Source organism: Lepisma saccharinum, chromosome 13 (genome assembly GCF_977018435.1).
Source record: "Lepisma saccharinum chromosome 13, izLepSacc3.1, whole genome shotgun sequence".
In the NCBI taxonomy this organism is placed as follows: Eukaryota; Metazoa; Arthropoda; class Insecta; order Zygentoma; family Lepismatidae; genus Lepisma; species Lepisma saccharinum.
In genome coordinates, this window is record NC_139241.1 from 54014740 (window position 1) to 54036771 (window position 22032).

At 40.0% G+C, this 22032-nt stretch overlaps 1 protein-coding gene across 2 annotated transcripts in view; it reads right to left on the reverse strand.

Moving 5' to 3' along the window:
* Window positions 1-22032, reverse strand: part of Lrp4 (LDL receptor related protein 4) — a 411647-nt gene that overhangs the window by 71702 nt on the left and 317913 nt on the right. For both annotated transcript variants that reach the window (XM_083134187.1, XM_083134186.1), the window contains exons 4-5: window positions 21171-21280; window positions 18491-18650 (exon numbers count right to left, since the gene is read on the reverse strand). In XM_083134187.1, coding sequence (XP_082990313.1) covers window positions 18491-18650; window positions 21171-21280 — 270 coding nt within the window. The remainder of the gene's footprint in view (window positions 1-18490; window positions 18651-21170; window positions 21281-22032) is intronic.

A 22032-nucleotide genomic window follows, 5' to 3' on the forward strand; every position in this document is an offset into this window, starting at 1 on the left:
GGTAAGGAATAACATATTTCTTATTTACAATTTTAACCTAAATTTGTTCAAAGACAAAAATGGTAATTGGAGGTCATCTTAAGGCGGGGGTTTAACGAGATCTTAGACTGCTTCTATTTGAAAATTTTAATTTTCTCAAAATTTTGGATGGGGCTGTAGCTCAGTCAGCTCCCCCTTGCGTACTCCAACGATCCAAATCACGGGCAATGTGTCTCCAATTAGGATTGGGACCGAACCCTGGACCCTTGATTAAAACGCAACAGCGTTACCATCATTATCTTTGGCTACCACCACGCCATCTAGTGTTGACCACGAGACGAGACTTTGGCCTGTCTCGTCTCGTGGAAATGCTGTCTCGTCTCGAAAATATTAGTTTGTCTTATGACACATGGTCAATCTCGTCTCGTCTCGAATTTTTAAAAGCCTGTCCCGTCTCGTCCCGTGGGCAACACTAACGCCATCGCAAAGACCCGGTACAGGTCCTACAAACAAGGACCTACAATAGGCGCCGTATAATAGTTGGTTAACGCACCGGATCTGTGTGTCGTAGATTCGATCCCCGCCATTGGCAAAATAAATTTGATCACCTGAAAACGAGAAGAGGTGATCTCTGGAGCAGGCGAACGAACATAAGCCTCTGCGCAAGGAGTGACGCGAGACGGTTCCACCAATGAACACGAGAAGAGGGAACGGGATTGCGTGGAGGGGGGAAGTGACTGCGGTTACCAGCCTCCGCAGCAGCGTGTGCTGCTTCGCTCTGCGCACTCGATTCCCCCGCCCCTTTCTCTGCCGCTATGCGCGGCCTTGCTTCAGAGACAGATGGGACAAGGGTGTAGTCTTATAATAAGTATAGATGAAAACACTTGACAATGTCCAATTAAGATTGCATGCCAACCCTGAACGGTTATTGTATGTCGAAATGATAAATTCAGTCAGTACTTTCTCCAGCGCTGTTGTGCTTTGACGTTGGCAACAGGGCCGGCGGAAGGGGGGGGGGGGTCAAACCGTGCCACCGCCCAGAGCGGCAAATTTTCAGGGCGGCAAAATTTGTAGAGAAGAAAAAAATAAGCCTATTGAAAACTTGATAATATTATATTATATTATATAACTTGGAAGTTAATATATGCGAACCCACCGTTTTGAAGGAACATAGGCCTATTAGTAGTCTCACATGAGGCTCAGTGTATTGCAAACCAGTTGTGTGGCTTTACATTTCTTTGCTCACTAGTTATCTGGTATGACTTTTTACTTCACGCAGTGGCGCAACCACAGAGGGGGCATTGCCCCCCAACCATGGACCGTAATGAGTTCTAGGGGGGCAAACAATGACGGCCAAATTTACCTGCAGGGGGCAATTACCGCCCACAACTTCAAATTTTATGCAAATAAAAATACTTTACATGAAATTTTCTTGCTCGCTTCCCTCGCAATGCCTGCTTTTCTTCGTCTTATCAAGTTCAGTACCGTAGCTAGGGGGTGGCGGGAGTCGGCCCTGAGCGCCGAATGATCTAAATGAAAATAAGTTGTAAAATTGATTGATTCATTTGTGGTTTTAAGTCCACTTTACGCACAGAAAGGCTAATCGGAACTGAACTGTCACGTGCCAGTTCCGACGACACAATGAGAAATGCAAGGAAGAAATGTTTCCCGAGAGCGACGATAGATGGCAGCACGCCATATAAAGAAGAGCAGAGTTTATTGTAGAAACTAGGAGCGGAAAAGAGTGATTATATATAGTATAGTAAATGCAAAATATATAATAAAGGAAGAGTATAAAAATTATAGAAGAGTGAATAAAATGTTGTAAATAGCCAATTAAAATAATTGAGAATATGCTCATACATGAAACAATTAGGAAAGTTAATAAGTGAGCAAATGAATTCAGAAATGTATCCTTTTTGATCCTAGTGATCAAAATTTGATTTAATACCTCTGACGAGGAGAAAATCGTCAGCTTTTGTGGTTGTCTGTCCCTCGGTGGCGCTGTGTCCAATTACAAGCCCCGAAGCACTTACGGTTGCGCTCCTTATTAGACGCACTGGGCCATAGGCAGCGCTTGCTGTTAGCGATCCTGGGCTATTCCCCTTTGGTCGTTACATAGGAGGTCTAAACTGTCAGTTTAGACGCTCCTAATCTTTCTATAAGTATAGCTTGTGTTGCTGTACAATGCAAAAGAAGCGGGGAAAGCGAGCACATATATGTAATAAATAAGATTACGCTTTAAAAGGAAAGAAAATAAATTTGAAGAAAGAAAAGAAGAAGAAGCCTTCTCTTAAATCAAAGGAAGAAAATAAATTAGAACAAGGAAAAGAAGAAAATTTTTCCCAAAATTAGGAGAAGAAAGGAAGAAGAAGCCTTTTCCCAAAATAGAAGGAAGAAAAGAAGAAGCCTTGTCACTAATCAACGATAGAAAAGAAGAAGAAGCCTTTCCCAAATCAAAGATAGGAAGGAAGAAGAAGCCTTTTCCCAAAATTAGGAGAAGAAAAGAAGAAGATTTCCTTTCGATGATATATATAAGAAGAATATAACCGATGTAATTTTTGAATCAACATATATACAAGTATATTTCATTGTACAAACAAGCTTCAATATATATTTTTCTCTGTATTATGCACAGTTTTCAGAATATAGATCCGCCTTTAACTATATCCTCTTGGCTATAAAACGCTTTCTTATTTGGAATTCTCGAATAAAGAACTTATCCCCTGAGATTAAGATATTTCTATAGCCGTGGTAAATAACATTTTTTGTACCTCACGAGAGGGGGTAGCAGAACCTACAGTTTAAATTGGGATCCGAACCAACGTGCCATGTGCCTCCACCAGGTATCGAACCCGGGACCCCTTGATCACAAGGCGACGATGTTACCACTGTACCACACAAAAATTGTTAAAATTGAAAATTGTAAAAGAGAGAATGCACTGGCGTCCCATGAAATTATTTATGCCCTATTAAATCAATATTGATGTCAGCCTGCACAAAAAATGTGATCCAAAAATTTTCTTGCTCGCTTCGCTGGCAGTTTATCATTGTTCTCTGTAATGCGTTGTAAATTACCAGACAGAGAAATAAGACTTGTCTTAAATTATTTTGTTTTAAATGCATGAACAATTGTTAGGAGGCGCGTGCATATTTGAGAGACAATTTACGTATTGATTGATTGATTGATTTTACTTCGCGTTTTGTGACACTTTTGGCTAATTTGCGAAGATGGGGATGAGTGATGATATGATGAAACTGATGAATGGACACTCACAAACATCCAGGCCCGGGCCAGGATTCGAACCCCGGACCCCTGGCGTCGTAGCGCGATGTGCTAACCACTCCACCACGGGGGCCGGCTGACAATTTATGTATTTTTTGCTGTTGGTTTATTGTGAGATGGATGAATTGGTTATTTAATGTATATATTTAAATAATACATGTTGTATATAATATGTATATTAAAGAAACTTCGAATACGTACATAATTTAATGTCCACGTCGCGCCATGTTGCTATCGTGCATGAAAGTTATACATGTTAATGTAAAGAAGAATTATATTTGGAATACATTTATCAATAATTTTCTGACTTTCAAAAATAGTTTGTGTGCTTGTTTTCCATTATTAATGTGAAATTGAACGTGTTGAAAAAATAATTCTAATCGTTTGTTGGAACACAAATGCTTTAGCACTAAGTTTTACCCCTTTTTGCATAATTTACGAGGGTAATAACGTCTTTGATACTACTACTACTACTAATAATAATAATAGTAATAATAATAATAATGTTGGTCCCGGGTTCGAATCACAGCTTGGGCATGGATGTTTGCGAGTGTTCATCATCAATTTCATCATATCATCACTCATCCCCATCTTCGCAAATTAGCCAAAAGTAGCACAAGAAGCGAAGTAAAATACAGCAAATCAATAATAATAAGAATAATAATAATGTTATCATATTATTATTATTAGCTTTATGATTATTAAAATAATAATGATTATTATTATTAGCATTATTATTATTAAAATTATTATCATCATTATTGGTACGTTTATCCTGGTACTTGCCCTCCCCCCAAGACAAAAATTCGTGGTTGCGCCTCTGACTCCACGTAATGTAATGAGAAAATGTCTTCAAAACATTAATCTACGATCTGATAGATGATTTCTTGCAAACATATCAGCGCTTTGAAAAAAGCAGGAGTGATGAAAAATTTCGAAGTCTCTTAGACGCCACTTGGCAGCCTGGCAGGGGCTCCAACCCTCCACTCGTGGAGGCGTTGGGAGGCGGCGACGTGCGAGTCCCGGTTGATGAGAAAGAATTGGCATAGAATTTATATATAGATGATCCAAAGATAGGCAACACTGTACAGGGCCGAAATCGAAAGAAGAAGCAGTTTCAGTATGACGAAACTGTTGAAGATCCACAAAAACTGTACCAGGTCCTAGACGATTATTTTAGCTCTGAGTCATTCTATGCGAAATCAACACAGCCTCCAACCTGACCATCTCCGATTTTCATGAAATTTGGGGAGTTGAAACTATGCATGGAACTTAGTAACTTTGAAAATTTTTAGTCTCGTGCGTCTTGTAATTGTTAAATTATTCAAGGTCAAAATTAGCAGAAATTGCCCTATTTGAGCCCGCTTAGCTATACTAAATGTGCTGTAACTCCGCCACTATTTCACCTAGAAAGCTCAAATAAAGCTTATTGTACAAGGAATTGAACAAGCTTTCTAGTGATATATAACAAGCCCACCTTTCGATAAAAATATAATTTTGTCACGTGACCTTGACTTTTGACCTTGAATATCTCAAAACATGTCATCACCAAAAATTGTGAAAAAAATATATTTCGTCCCTCATGCCATACTCTAAAACATATCAAAAAATCATTCTGGGACTGCAATGGGATTAGAAGATACAAAATAATATGTTTAACTATGTGACTGATAAAAGCCTCATTACATGAACTATGACGAGGGGTGTAAGGGGTGACCTTCCACGTAGGCGCCCAAAAGTCAACCTCACTTCCACGTAGTGCACCCTGGACTAAAGACTAACGAGGCTCTGGCGACTGGCACTATGGTCAGTATAATTTTGTGTGTGTTGTCCTGTTTGTTGTCCTTGTGTGTGCTGAGTGCCCGTTTACGGCCTCAGCTTTTAACAGAAGTCAGAACATTTTAACATTTTTAGTTATGCAACGCTAGAGTTGTTATTTGTAATGATAAGGGGCAGGCCCCCGTATAATGTGACGGGAGCAAAATAGCCTAAGTGCTGACGCTCCCAAAATTTTAAATTCAAAATCAAATCAAAATGAACTATGACGAGTCAAAAGTCCTTTAACACCCCCTACAAAATGTAAAGGAGTTATCCTGGTCATGGAAGAAATAGGTTAGGCACAGGTAGATCTCTAGCTGTGTGTGTCAAGCGCAGGTCCGGCATATTGTTGACCGCCATATTGAATTCAACGTAAACATTTCAAAGGAAAGGGGGTGATGTGAAATATCAAATCAGGCTAGAATTTCACGAGAAATGAAGGACTGAAGGTTTTTCCAACTTATTTTTAGGCAGCAAAACGTTATACGCATATCTTTCACTTACGTTATATGCACATTATACTGTTGTCAATATTCCTGTGAGCACACTCGTTGACGTCTCTCACACTCACATAGAACATTTGGCAATGTAGCAGGTGCAACATCATCGCAAGCAGCAACTATGCCTTCTCTCAGATGCTCAATATCAGGGACTTTTAGTGCATGCACCATTCTCTTCAAATGTTTCTGAAGGTAAAAGTCCTCCTAAGATGTTAGATCTGGGGAATGTGCAGGCCTTTTAATAGATCCCCATCTGCCCATCAATCTACCTAGAAATTTACCATGAAGAATGTTCACATGGTATGGTCACACACTGTCCTGTTTCAAAACTCTGGAAAAGTGCCATACCCCGTAAGCAAGGATGAAAAACGTGTTCACTTAACATAACACATGCAAGAAGCCCTCACCATTTAAGGTTCCGTTGTTGAATATGGACCAACCATTCCCGTTCTCCATACACTATACCACATCATTAGCTTACCAGCAACAACCATTCGGCTGGGATCTGCCTACTGTAGATTATCAAATCACAGGTATTGCGTATAATTTTTATTAACTTTACCGGGAACATAAAAATTAGGATCGTCACTGAAGAATTTTTCATTCCAAAGGAAGTGCCACGTAATTGTTTGAGATACTTTTCCCAATATTCTCCACTATTCAAGTATTTGGTGAATGTTGCTGATTAAAATCATATGCAATGGTGCGTATACTTCTTTCTGTCCCAAGATGTCAGCGTGATCTCGACGAGGTCCTAACACGTTAGGAGCATTCTTAATTCTTTGTTTCTAACACCTCCTCGTAAAGGAGAAAATGATTACAAGCATGCAGTAATAATTTTTTGCTGGTTAAATATATATTTTGGATAAACCTTCGCCACTTCATTTCTCGTGGAATTTTAACCTGATATGATATATCACATCACCCCCTTTCCTTTGAAATTTTTGCGTTGAATTCAATATGGCGGTCAACAATATGCCGGACCTGCGCTTGACACACACAGCTAGAGATCTACCTGTGCCTAACCTATTTCTTTCATGACCAGGATAACTCCTTTACATTTTGTAGGGGGTGTTAAAGGACTTTTGACTCGTCATAGTTCATGTAATGAGGCTTTTATCAGTCACATAGTTAAACATATTATTTTGTATCTTCTAATCCCATTGCAGTCCCAGAATGATTTTTTGATATGTTTTAGAGTATGGCATGAGGGACGAAATATTTTTTTTCACAATTTTTGGTGATGACATGTTTTGAGATATTCAAGGTCAAAAGTCAAGGTCACGTGACAAAATTATATTTTTATCGAAAGGTGGGCTTGTTATATATCACTAGAAAGCTTGTTCAATTCCTTGTACAATAAGCTTTATTTGAGCTTTCTAGGTGAAATAGTGGCGGAGTTACAGCACATTTAGTATAGCTAAGCGGGCTCAAATAGGGCAATTTCTGCTAACTTTGACCTTGAATAATTTAACAATTGCAAGACGCACGAGACTAAAAATTTTCATAGTTACTAAGTTCCATGCATAGTTTCAACTCCCCAAATTTCATGAAAATCGGAGATGGTCAGGTTGGAAATTGCACATATCTGTGTTGATTTGGCATGGAATGACTCCTCTAAGAGAAAGATTTGAGCAGCTTAAACATCATAGTGAATTTTCAATTTATTTTATGATATTAGTAAGCATAAAGACATGTCATCTGATCTTTTGTTTGAAAAGAGTAGAAAACTCCCGGAATGTTAACACATGAAGCTACTGAATTATTAACTAAAACTAAAAGTGTTTCGGCTATAATAAAACAATTACACCAAAGAACACCTTAAACTGATAAAGGGTCATGATTTTGCATCTAATGTGAGTGTAGAACTTCGAATTTATTAACTTTGTCGGTAACCGTGGCAAGTGGCGAACAAAGTTTATTCTTTTAAAAATAAAGCTAATAAAAATACTATCTTCGGTCAATTAAGTCTGAAACACGCTTGTTTACATTTTATGCAAGATAGCATTATACGAAAAATAATATTACATGCAAAGGTAAAGTTCCCTGTGCATATAGCACCATGTCATCAAGGCACATTTAGAAGATTAGGGCCACATACATTCTCGATCTAGGCATTTTGGAGGTGATGTAATCAGCACCACTTTCCGGCCGTCTTTGCCTCGGAGGGTTGCCCCTAGATACCCATTAATTTGAGGCTGGGTGAACCCCAGAGCCGCTTTATGCTGGGACAATGCAGGAAATAATTCAGACCTCAGTTCACCCACGTGGAGATCTGGGAATATTACATGTAATTCTTTTAAAAATCCAATCATTTATCACAGACCTACAATGGTAAACATATGAAGTCAAGCCTTCATTTCTTTCCTAATAATTGTTATATTTAAGATACGGTTAAGAGAGAGAGAGAGTTTTCATAAAATATAATAATACGTTTGTATAAAATTAGTGTCGCATTTTTTAAAGTTTACCTGTGGTCGAGCGAGATATCCTTTTGTGCTTAATAGTATCGAAATGGCGTAACAAGTCTTATTTATTTTATAGTTTGTTGTTTTGCTTAGGAATATAGTGATTTTCAATTTCCCGTTGCTGCGTAATGACGGGGAGAGGAGGGGCGGGGGGTTCGAAAGAGAGCGGCACCTGCAGCCACTGCCCCAGGGCGCCAAATTGACTAGTTCCGGGCAAATGCTCTCATCCGAACCACAATGAACTGTTTATACCACTTAAGAATCGTGGTACTCTACGTCATTGTATGAATTAAGCTATTTGCTTTGGGGGAACGGCTATGCCCACTCAGTGACGTATTTGTGATATCATTCCGAGAGGTAGGGTTATTTTGGTGTGCAAATTTATATACGTTAGTAAACTAAACCATTGCCTTACAGTTCTAAGTAGATACGTAGATCATTAAATCTTATGATGACATTTACACGTAATTTAGAAACACTAACATTTACATTCTAAGAAAACCCCAACTCGTACACAAAAGAGCTATCGAACACCGAACACTTGACCAAATTTATATTAAGGAATACATTAATTAGACATGCAGCGTTGCCAACCCTGGAATAAATTCTCTAGACATGCAGCGTTGCCAACCTTGGAATAAATTCTCTAGACATGCATCATCGTTGCCAACCTTGGAATAAATTCTCTAGACATGCAGCGTGGCCAACCTTGGAATAAATTCTCTAGACATGCAGCGTTGCCAACCTTGGAATAAATTCTCTAGACATGCAGCGTTGCCAACCTTGGAATAAATTCTCTAGACATGCAGCGTTGCCAACCTTGGACTTAACCAAGTTCAAACTTAATGTCCATTTAACCTACAGTTGAGAGCTGAGAAGACCTGAGTGCGGGGTGAGGTTCGGGGTGAACGGGGAGGAAGTGTGGGGAGGGGAGCTTCGACTTGGTGTTCAATTTTTCAGTGTTGCCAGACATGCAGAAGTCCCTGTAGGAAAGGGTGAGAATCTGATAATGGAATCGGGACTTACAGTGCGAGGTGCAGTCTGGCGTTCGGAAAAGTTCTGAACCATTCGTGAACCTCCACGGATGACGTCAGCCACGGGACATCTCAAAGACCAGCAACGGCATAGGAATTCACACTTCTTCCGTGTTTTCGGAAATAAATTTGTTTTAAAAATCGAATGAATGTTCTGGCGCGTGTGAATAAGTAAATGTATACAGAAGGTTGATCCGTCTATATGTGTCCGATTTTGACGTCTCACCTACTTTAGGAAAAACCACGGGACCACCAGCGGTTGCCCTCAATGTGAGCACCATGTGTCCTGGCAATAGCCCTGCACCGTAACTTCCATTGTAGGAGGCTCCGTTGAAGTACAGGAACGGGAATCTTGAACCACTCCTCCTGGCAGGCTTTCCAGAGGCCACGGACAGTGGTGGCACCACGAGATGCAAGTGCTCTTTTCTATAGGCCAAACCCGCACAAATCCATTGGACTGGCATCAGGTGACTTCACTGGTATGTCCTGGAAGGGAATAGCTTGGATGCCGGTGTCTGCCGCCATTTGTTGCAGAAATCTCTGTCTACAACGAGATGTATCTGATGAGGCCTTATCCATATGCACACTGACTTGATTTATTGCATTTCCATACAAACGGGGCAGATCGTCTGTATAAATTGGTGTGAGGATATGTTGCTGATAAAATGAGGAGTTGATTTTGCAGTTTTTAGGCACCAGCCGAAGCGTTAACTTGCTGTCATAGCAGTATCCCGCGACAACCAGAAATCCCTTCGCGAAACTTGTTTTGCACCGACGGATGAAGTCAGGACGGGTTTTTGCATCTCGTGGGGTGTACGCTACGGCTCGAATTTTGCCACAATCTGATAGATAAGTCCATGCTTCATCGAGTGTGGCAACAAACTTCCACTTTTCCCCGGATAGATGGCGTTCGTAGAGACGCCTGCATTGGGTCTTTCTCTCCCTCGGATGGGCCACAGTAAGGAAGTGTCCACGACTTTTAAACACCATCCGGAGCTTTAATTTGTCACGTAGGTTGCAGTTCACAGTTGACTGTGCCACGTGCACTCGTCTTGCCATCACACGTTGCGTAGGAGGGTTTTCCTGTAGGGCCATTCGGCACAACTTCGGAGCTACAGGTGGAGTCACCGCAGTACACGGTTGCTTTCTACTCCCCTTTGCGGGTGAACGAAGTGCTGGAACGTCGTGGTGTTTATGTCGATTAATTATGTTCTTGATGGTCGTTAACCCCAATGCACATCCATTTTCCCAGCACTGTTTTTGAATCTGTGTCACAGAAAACTTGGGGTGGAAAAGTGCTACGACGTAGCATTCCCAAAATCGGTTCACCTTGGGAGCCATGATGTACACACCACACATACACGAACTTGGCGCGATACTAGAGGCCTTTGGCTTTCTCCTGCTGTTTGAATCATTCAAATCGGTCGATTCTGTGAGCAGGGGTGAAGGTTTAAAATCGGACACATATAGACGGATGAACCTTCTGTATGTATAGAGCAGACTATATCTAGTAAACTGGGTCGCTGAATTTTAACTATCAATAGAATTAACATGCAACGAAAAGCGGGAAAGCCGGCTCGGGGGTTGAGCAAAGGTTTATTCAGAATTTTTTTTTTATTTGAGGGGTGTAAGTTTGTGTCTATGGGTGTGAAAAGGTCTATGTCTATGGGTAGCCAAAATGACCATAAATTTGTCCTTTTATAAAAATTGTGTGGGGTGTTAGGGCGTAGGGAACAATTCATGTTCCATAATCCAAAAGTTGCAGAAAAGCGATGCTACATACCAAAATGTAAATACAAACGAGGGAGAAAATGTACCACCCAGCGTAAGTTAAAATTAATTGATCCATGTCCAGGAAAGAAGCATTAACAAGACGCTATGAAATACACAAAAAGCACGCACACACCCTTACTTTCTTAGTCACGTTGGAAGCAGATTCCTTTGATTTGTAAAGTTTCATTCCATTATTAGTATTGCCTTCACTTGTTACTATGTAATATGTTCCATTCATTTGCAATGCGTTTTCGTACCATGCCTTTTTTATTTATGCCGATGCCACCCTGAAAGGCAGACGAGCTGGCTGCACACTAGGACAACAGGCAGGTCAGTTTCGCATTCCTCAGCCTCGCAGTCTTCTCAGCTCCCAACTGTACCTATATGTTTCTTGTGAACACTTACAAGTAAAATACCAGCACTTGCATTGAAAACTAAAGTGGAAAACAGCCTGCTGGATCAGTGAGGTAGGTCTGTTGCAGAATGTGTCGGTCCTACTTTAATCCACAAGGCTGCATCCTTTCAGCAGGGAAAGTCATCAAGACTGGGTCATTTATTGCAACTGTGTTTGTTACAGTTCAGAAATGGTATACTACTTAAATGCTTTTAATTTCATTTTCTTTGAGGGGGATAAAAACCTGCCAGGATAATTTGTGGGGGGGGGGGGTTGAAATTCCAGGCATCGCATCGTTAATTCGCATGCACACCACTCTACGTAGGTAGATTCGAAAATAAAGCTACACTGCGACACTGATTTCGTTAGAAAAAGTGTAGGTAGAAGTAGACGATGGATAATGTCCAATTGGTTGATTTGCTTTTTTTTGCCACGTTTGGCTAATTTGCGAAGATCGTGATATGATGAAATTGATGAATGGACACTCACAAACACCCATGCCCAGGCCGGCATTCGAACCCAGGACCCCTAGCGTCGTAGCGGGCGAGGATCATCCTGTGGCTGTTCTGCACATAAATCAATTTTAAAAAGAAGATAAATGGTTTGATTGATTCATTTGTGGTTTTAAGTCCAACTTATGCACAGAAAGGCTAATCGGGACTGGACCTACAGTTTAAAGTGGGATCCGAACCACTATGAGAAGAGAAATGGTTACAAAGGAAAGAACAAAGACAAAACAAATGAAGAATACACACAAAGAAAATAGAAAAATACACATTTACACACACACACACACACACACACACATACACATACATACATACTAGACATTTCTGAGTAGGAGATTCACACAAGGATATTGAAATTAATATGCATAATCATGCTAGTTTACTTTAGGTAAGGTAGAACAATGCATAAGTAAATATTACGACATTGTTAAAGATTAGTCAAGGCGAGGCTCTGTATATGCAGTTTAAGATGTATTGTTTGTTCTATTCCTGGGAGCTTGAACAGAAATATTGCTCATTTAACAGTAGGTTCTTTAGCTCATTCTTAAATTTAAATTTGTTAGGATTGGGGGGGGGGGGAAGTTCATTCAACGTGTTTGCAGTTGAAAGACGATTTGAAAATTTCCAATAAATGTTTGAAGAGCTCAGGTTTCTCTGTTCCCCTTGTTCCATAGTTGTGCATTTCCCTTCTGGTTTTTAGTTTCTGAAATAAGTTTTAAGGGATTCCATTTTTATGCAAAAGATTCTGTGTAAAACAGAGGAAATTAAGTCTGCGACGTGTCTTAATGTTCGGCACTTGGTTCTCGTTTAGGGTTGGAAAGGTATGATCGAATTTTTTTATGTTATATACGTAGTGTAAACACGAATTTTGAACTATTTGAATTTTGTCTTTGTTTCGAACAGACAAATTTGCACTATATACTACGAGCACGGACAATGCTGCATCTAAAAGCCGAAAAACCCCGCAGTGCGGGGGGTGGGGGGGGGGGAGCAGAGACAAGTAAGACTTTGGGGGTTGACATGGTACAGGGTTCGTATATGCGTACGTAAAAAATAAACGTAGTTACTGAGGTGTACATAAACGAAAAAAATATATACAGGTAAATAAGTTCCCTGTGCATATTGCACCGTGGCATGAAGGCACATTTAGGGTATGTGGGAGTAGGGTCCCACATATTTTCGATGTCGGCCATCTTGGAGATGATGTGATCAGCACCTCGCTGCGGCCGCCTATATCCTCCCCGTCCCCGTGTACCATTTGAAGACTGGGTGGGCCCTAGAACCGCATTATGCGGGGACGAAGCAGGAAAAAATCCGCCCTTAGATCACGCACACCGGTTTTCCCGCGTGGCAGTCAGAATAGAATCAAATCAGGCTAGAATTTCACGAGAAATGCAGTGATGAAGGTGCATGATTTTAACAAATGTACCGTTTTCCAGGTGTGAGAAAACAGTATCATTCATATATGTAGCTATCAGCCTTCCATTTAAAAATTTTGAGTCGTATTCAATATGGCGGACGTCTCCTTGGAACACACCAATTTGGTTCCCCCTATGGTTACGATCATGACCAATTGTACCCAGCATAACTCTAAAGTGGGATCCGAACCACTATGTGCCCCCACCGGGAATCGAACCCGGGACCTCTTGATTACAAGGCAACGACAATTAGGCGATGGGTGATAGCCAGGGTGGCATAATGTCGGCGAAAGCACGAGAATCAATCAGACAGATACCATGTGTTGTTGTATTCCAAAATCTTGCCTATCACCTATTGCCTAATATACAAGTATCAATATTCCAAACTTTTTGTGAGGAGAGTATATATATATATATATATATATATATATATATATATTATATATATATTATATATATTATATATATATATATATATATATATATATATATATATATATATATATATATATATATATATATATATATATATACTGTGTGCTTGTGTGTGTACCTACCTAAAGGTAGGTAGGTAGGTAGGTAGGTAGGTAGGTAGGTAGGTAGGTAGGTAGGTAGGTAGGTAGGGGGGGCTTTGGTGATATTTTGCGGGGGGGCCCAAGATTTGTAGATTCGGCACTGAGCACGGACCTTGTACTACGAGTATATCACAGCAGTCTAGAAGAGGGAGTATCAGTGTCTGCACAAGTTTCATTTTAACGTCTGATTTTGGGTATTCGTTAAATTTATAGTAGAGGGATCTTTTCTTAGTTCTGCGTAGGCTTTCTTAGTTTGCTCTTGGACATGATGGTCCTAGTTTAAGTGTTTGTCTGACATAACTCCTAAATTTATTATACTTTTTAAATGTGGAATTTTGGATGTCTGTTCTCACGCATATATTATTCGGGATTATCATCGCGAGGCTAGTTTTGGAACCGAACAGACTTTTGTGGATTTATTTTCAACGAATTACCGTTCAGAGTTGTTGCCATACTTTTGAATAACCCTGTAGTTCTAGCTGGGAATCGAACCCAGAAATGCTGTGTAATGGGATTTGAAACACGGGCCGGGGCAGAGATAAAAAGGTAAATTGCAAACACGGGGGGGGGGTCAATTCGTTGCAATGTAAATTATCCTTTGATTAATCGTCCGATGTATCTAAGGGGGTAAACAGGTATTTGAAGGGGGAGGGGGGGCACGCACACACAACAAAACAAAACATTATTTCATCCGCCAAATTGGGTTCGTCGGGGATTCGAAATGGTAATCGGGACAACAACAATTCCCCCCCTCCAGAAAGCCCTCGCAATTGTTTATGTTAATTCCTCTGAATGTTGGCAAACTCCCCAATTTTGTTAAAACTTTTTTTTGTTTGTTTTCCTCTATATTTATTTTTAACAACCTCGGCAAATTTACGAGAGTTTCTGTCTAAAGCATCTATTAAAATGTTTTCTACGAATTAATAATAATACATATCAGTCAGAAAAGTGTATATTAAATTGTAAACTCTCGTTAATACATTAAAAAGAACCATAAGTTTTATCACGTCTTTTAAGGATACAAATACTGCGTAAAAAGCTATGAAACAAGTAACAACTTCTTTTATGCGTATCTTAAGCAATCAAAAATATTTTAAAAATTATCTCTTTTTGCCATCTGTGGAGTGAAAAATGAAGCTCAAGATTTTTGGGATAAATTATTGTCAACCAGGCAGTGAAGGCGCCAGTTTGAAATAAGTGGTGGTGTGGGCTAAATATTTCGATTTAAAAATCTCGGGGAGTTAACTAATACCAGCTAAAAGGTATTTAGTAAATACTTTAGTAAGGTATAATTTTGCCAGTAATATATTTTACAGTCCAAAGATGTTGTAAAATGTTGCATTCTGTTACATCATATACAAAAGTACGAATCTTCTGTGTCAAATATAATACAATAATTATATTGTTTTCTTTTCCGAAGCCATTATTTAGTGGAATAATATCACAGACTTAATATTCACATTAACAGTACCATAAACACTACATTCACTCTCAAATCTCTGGCTATACTTCCTAAATACTATATGTAACATTATTTCTATGTAAAAATATGTCAATACTTTGTTTTTTGCTGAAATGAGAAAATGAACCACAGCAAGAAACTACAAGATACGTCGTCTGTTTTCTTTATGAGCGTATATATAGATATATATATATAAAAGGCTGATCAGAATTGGACCAATAATCTTCAAAGGCATGCTTCAAAGATTGATTCTTCTGCCCGGAATCGACATTGACAACTATGACGGTACTGCACAAATTATTATCTAAACTCACATTAATTAACATGTAGTCCTAAGCATACGAGCAATAAAATTGCCCAAGCATGCTGATTTTTGCACCGTATTGCAATGTTTAGTTGGTTGGATTTATATTAAGATGTGTGCGTAGAAGCTAATCGGGACGAGACCTACAACTTATAGTGGAATCCGAGCCACTTAATGAAAAGTGCCTCCACCGAGGATCGAATTCGGGGCCCTTGAATAGAAGGCAGCAGTCTTGCCGCGGCGGGGAGGCGCAATTTTATTATTTCTCTTTGTACACTCCTTGATTACTTAACCTCTTCTCGGATATTTGCAACGGTGAGGATAGAATATAACGATGAAACAAATGAGAGAGGATTGCCTACACTCATGCGATTGCCGGTACTCGAATGAGGAACTACAAATAGAAAAGAAACTTGACGGTTCATTAGATGATGAACATCCTCTTGAACATTGAACTTATAAAAAATAATTTTTCACACCTGCTAGAACTATTAGTACACGTTACAAATCAGATACCTAGTTCCTGCTTCTAGTGCCTATAAGCCAGCACCCTACTAATTTTAATAAATGTTTCATAATGAATCACACTTTCAGAATCTCTGAAAGATCGGAATGGTTGTTCAATAAGGGAGACACTTTTCTAGGAAATTGTCTCTGGCTCAAACCCAAAAGTCCATTCGAACAAAACGTATAGCGGACTTTCCCACCCCAAGAGAGCATATTCGCTGCGTTCATTACCGCATAATAAACGCAACCACAACTCCCTTCACATGGCCCGTCCGTTGGCGGCTTAGTAATTAATAAAGCTACTTTCGCAAGCGTGGGTCAGACCGCCTCGTCGAAAAGCAAAATTCGGGTTGCCTAGGGAGGAAAGATGGAACAGAGTAATGAGGCTGAAAATTGAGATGCGTTTACGTGGTTGCTGGTGATTAACTATTTCCTTGCAGAACGAATCTCAAATGATGAACTGGCATCATCCCTCGCCAGCCCCATCTATCGGTGTTTGATGGAAGTTTGTGTAGTTCAGGCGGTAAGTTCAATCTTCTGTCAAATCACCATAGTAAATTTCTAGGCTTACAGAAAAAAAGTAAATGCCATCAAAGAAACGCATCAAGTGTTGTGTGGAAGTTTTAGTTTAAGGAGAGTCGTGACTTTTGTTTAGATTCAGCACTCCCTTAGTTGAAATAAAGAAGAGATAAGGCATGCATATAATTAAGCCTAAAATGATACTAAATATACACAGGAATGGGATTCTCGGGGGAAGGATCAGATCATATGCAGATAAGCCCCTGATTTCTACGATTTACTAGAACAGTGAGACGCAATGTAATTTTTATTTTCCCGACTGAACTTTCATTTTTTCAAAAGTGAGATTCAGTGTTCCGATTGAAAATTGGATGCTTATTTTTTTCAGATTTCTGGAACCTGAAAAACTTGATTAGACTGCAAATTCGATTTTTCAGGTCAAAAGATAAATCAGGCTAATTAAGCAAATCCGCCATCTTGAAAAATGCTCCTAAAAAAAAGCAACAAAATAAAAATGAAAAAATGTCTACCTATTTTTTCTGCTACTATAATAGGTCTGAAGCACGAATCCATAGAGAAACTTTCTCTGGACCCTAAAAATTTCTAAGGGTTTATAGGCTGGATCCTGAACAATCAGCCGACTGAAGAGGCAAAGATCAATCTGTTGGTTGCTGCTATTTCTTCTATTAGAAAAAAATACGACAATCCGTGTATGGGTATTACTCATCGTACCAAACTCAAACACCTTAGCCGTTTTTCGTCTTCTGACGTAAGCGCGGAATGCAATTGTTGTTAGGTCTAAATTTCTTAGCATAAATACACTACATTTAACCTAACGTCAGAAGACGAAATACGGAGCTTGACCAAGGAGTTGTTTGAGTTTGGGGTAATTATGCGATATAGCCCGAACACCTCTCACTCATTTATTTCGTTAATTTTAGCATTGATACTTACCTATTCTACATTGCGGAAGATTCCTTAATGTGAAGTTATGCCTTTTTCCATAAAATAGTGTCAAGTTTTCATATTACGAGTCATTATTTGTCTTCCTTGTTCCGCTTGGGTAACAGACAATATGGTGTGCACTCGTCATAGATCATCGCGCGTCGTGCTTGTGTTTTGTCGATTTGGAGTGGGTATGCAGTGTTTCAACCTTCTTAACCGAAAAATACCTACTTTCGTGTTCATTATGTCATTACAAACCATTGACGGATAGCCCCAAAAAACCATTCACTATAGCCCCACAAACCATTGACGGATAGCCCCAAAAATTATTCACGATAGCCCCACGAACCATTGACGGATAGCCCCAAAAACCATTCACGATAGCCCCAAAAACCATTCACGATAGCCCCACGGACCATTTCCGGCAAGGTTAGGTTAGGTTGGGTTAGGTAAGCATAGTTAAAAAAAAGGAAAAAGAATTATCTTAAAAAAAGGCACGTTTGGAAACACTGAAGGCACCGCGTGACTTTCGGCGCTCGCACCATCTGCAGGTACATAATGGAAACAAGGGCATAATGTTGTCGCTTTACAGAAAATGCAAGTTCCCTACATAAAAAGTGATTATTTCTTGTTCTGCAGCATTCTATGGTGAATTTTTCACTTTCCGCGAAAGAAAATACCTCGAAGAACTGCGACAATGCTACAGAAACTGATTTCAGCAAGTAGTTTCTCCTATAAATTTGAAGAAATCCGTTCGGGCGATATCGCATATTTCCCGAGTTTGGTTTGATACGCGAGACCCATTCTTGTATATACTTCCGTACAAACATCAAGAAACTCTGACCTTTTCTTCTTCACAATATTGACGGGGAGCGAAGACTCGTCAACATTGTGTAGAAGATGAAGCCAGAGTTCCTTGAAGCTGGTCCTGAAATTTAGGTTCACCGTACACACTTCAGGAACAGGGTAAATATGTTATTTGCGAGAGATGGTACTCACTGGTACTCTCCTGTCCCACAGCTTCCCCATTTCTTCGGACAGTCGTACTCGTCGCTCGAGTCACCACAATCATCATCTCCATCGCAGCGGAATTCGCCGCGGATGCAACGAGGGTAGGCGCAGCGGAATTCTCCCGGTCCGCACGACGGTGGCTCCACCTCTGGGAAAGAAAGAGAACCAACAATTATTAACAATTTCCCTAGTATTATTTCAAACGCTTTAAAAAGTATCATTGTCATTTTCAGGTTAGTTACATGCCAACAAAAATTGATGGTCTTCAATCGTCATTTCTCTCCAGATAACCTCAAGGCTCAACCAAACATCCCCCCATCTAACATTCTCCATTGCAATCGCTGGTCTGTGTTCAATATTTCAAGCGATTACCGACCCCATGAATACTTCTTACTCTATAGTCCAGAAGGTTAATTCTGGTACAGTTCCCGCCACTGAGTGGTCTGCCGTCTGCGGGCTGTTGTTGCCAAACGTTTGCTTGATGAAATGAAGGCGACAAGTTGCACGACTTCTTTGAAAGGAGTTCTTTGCTAACGACTTGAAGAGCTTGTTCATGAATCACTCGGTGTGTATAAATATAATGTGTGGGAGTAACGTCACGGCTGCGCTCAAGAAAGAAACATAACTTCACGGTAACTTCGAACAGTGTATACCAATAGAGGAAGGCCGTGGACCAAGGGCGTATTTGGGGGGGTCCAGGGGGGTACGTCCTCCCTGAAAGACTGACCAAGTACTAAAATTAAATAATGAAAAAAATATAATTTGTTATACAATCGATGGTTATTTCCGCCGAACTTATTGGAAGGCAAGTACGGGATCATACGGCTTTGAGGGACATTTCCAAAGATTTCTGCCCACTGCTACTTATGGCATAAAATATTAATCAGAAACTTCACTTTTTATCAATTGTAAAAGGCAATTAAACGTGATAACCGTACAATTATTTTTGCCTATTTCAATTGGATCTAACTCATTTTTTGTTATTCAATAAATATTCTATTCTTTATCTATTTGACAATTTCCTGTCAGAGCAATTGTTTTTATACAAATTTTGGCGATCTCAACTACACGTAAACTAGATAGTGCTGTTATTTCTCTATTATTTTACCATCTTTTTACCTATCCATGAAATAATAATGTAATATTAATTAATGTACAAATTTAATTAATATTGTTTTGATTTAATTAAATATAATTGTTCTTCTATTATTATTATTATTATTATTATTATCATTATTATTACACTTGATCGGACCTTCCCAGAAATATATTTCTAGATACGTGCCTGCCGTGGACAATACAGAAAGAACTGAGAAAGGAGGGAGGGGAAGTGGATGAGAAGAAGGTGAGAAAGGAGGGAGGGGAAGCGGATGAGAAGAAGGTGAGAAAGAGGGAGGGGAAGCAGATGAGAAGAAGGTGAGTAAGGAGGGAGGGGAAGCGGATGAGAAGAAGGTGAGAAAGGAAGGAGGGGAAGCGGATGAGAAGAAGGTGAGAAAGGAAGGAGGGGAAGCGGATGAGAAGAAGGTGAGAAAGGAAGGAGGGGAAGCGGATGAGAAGAAGGTGAGAAAGGAAGGAGGGGAAGCGGATGAGAAGAAGGTGAGAAAGGAGGGAGGGGAAGCGGATGAGAAGAAGGTGAGAAAGGAGGGAGGGGAAGCGGATGAGAAGAAGGTGAGAAAGGAGGGAGGGGAAGGGATGAGAAGACGGTGAAGAACAGAGTAAAATGGAGTACTTGACTTTAGCTGACCCTATATGGCCGGTAGTAGAAAAGATGGATGATAATTATGATAACGATAAAGCGAGCGAACCTATCTCTTTTCCAATTCGCAATTCCGTTGAAGCCCAACAGTGTTAACCGGGTACCGAATGTTAATAGACATGGCTTCGCTTCAACATGGCGGATCTTGCGAAAAAGCCATTCCACGGACTGCATTTAACTATAATTGAATTTCTTTCATTACACAAACTGCGGGAGCTTCAAGGGTGAAGCCATGAAGGTTTCGAGAGATGGAAATGCGTGCGCTCTGTAGAGAGAGAAAAAAATACAGTGGTCAAATTGAGACGGCACGGGGCTAATTGCAAAATTTCCTCTGCTTGGATCTTCTCCCACCTAATGAAATGAAGGAAGCCCATTTCCTGGAGAGAAGCTTCACATCAGAAGCGGGTGAGGGAGGGGAAGGGTTGAAGTCTCTGGAGCCGATGAGAATATCCAGGAGGAGAGTGAGTGTGAGTTTTAAGTTCGCTTTATGCGCAAATGAGCTAATCGGGACTGTCATCCACTACGTCACAGCTGGGTTGTTACAGGTTCAGGAATTTTAAATAAATTAAATTCCGGTCCAGGAGAGAAAATCAGCAATCGTAAATGTGTTCTGGACTGTAAAGAATCTTTTTATCTGTAAAGTATTTCAGTTCGGTCCAGGGACCTTTTTTCCGGATGAATTTAAATACGGTCCAGGAACCTTTTTCTCTAGGGTTAAAGTTTCGTATTGAAATAAAACAATACGCAACTTGGACCGAATTTAAATTGTGCGAGGAAAAAGGTCCCGGTTCTGTTGCGGAACCCATTATGGATTTCTGGACCTTGACCAACCCTCGTTATGACTCGCTCCCAAGGTGCAAATGCCCAACGCTATAGAGTTGATATGAAAATAATCTCCCTCTAAATACTTACCGCATTCTGCTTCGTCCGACCTATCCCCACAGTCGTACTCCATATCGCACCTCCAGGACATGGATATGCAGCTTCCGTCTCGGCACTGGAACTCCTGGCCTGTGCAAGCGCTGAAAACAGAAGCAGAACACTGTCACAATCCTTGAAAACCAACAGTGAAAATGTCAAGTGTATGCAGTTCTCTATCATGACTATAGATGGCAGTAATGAACATTGTTTCGGGATATGTTCTACAATTATTCAACCGCTCTAATCATCTACCTACATGTATCATATTAATTTGTTAATTTTATTCTAAACACATTATATTAAACAGAAAGGTGTACAGTTAACGGTTTACATTTAGCCTTCCTTTCCACACTCGAGTGACTATATATATTTCTTTTTAAACACAAATATAACTGTTCCGACAATTCGAACAATTCTCCACCTGGTTTACACTTACCGAAATATCTTCTTGCGTTAGATGTTAATTGTTCGTTCAGTATTCAATGGAGTATGACCAAGTGTTTATTTAGAAGATCTTTGAGTTTATTTAACACTGGTTCTAACGTAATTATTTGCAGTCGTCTTTCTGCCACGTTTGGCTGATCGCGAAGATGAGGATGTATTGAGTGATATGATGAAGGAACATTTTCAAAGTCCCAGGTCGGGATTCGAACCTGGGACTCCTGGCGTCATCTGGTCTTGAATGCTAGTATAGCATAAAGTAACATAGCTGCAGTGAGGGTTTAAACCGCATCGTGGCAATGTGTTTGCTGTATGATAAGGTTTCCGTTGCATATCATCCTTTTTAGTATGTTATACGACAGAACAAATAAACGTTAGTGACAACTATGCATCTGTGGTACACGGTTGCATA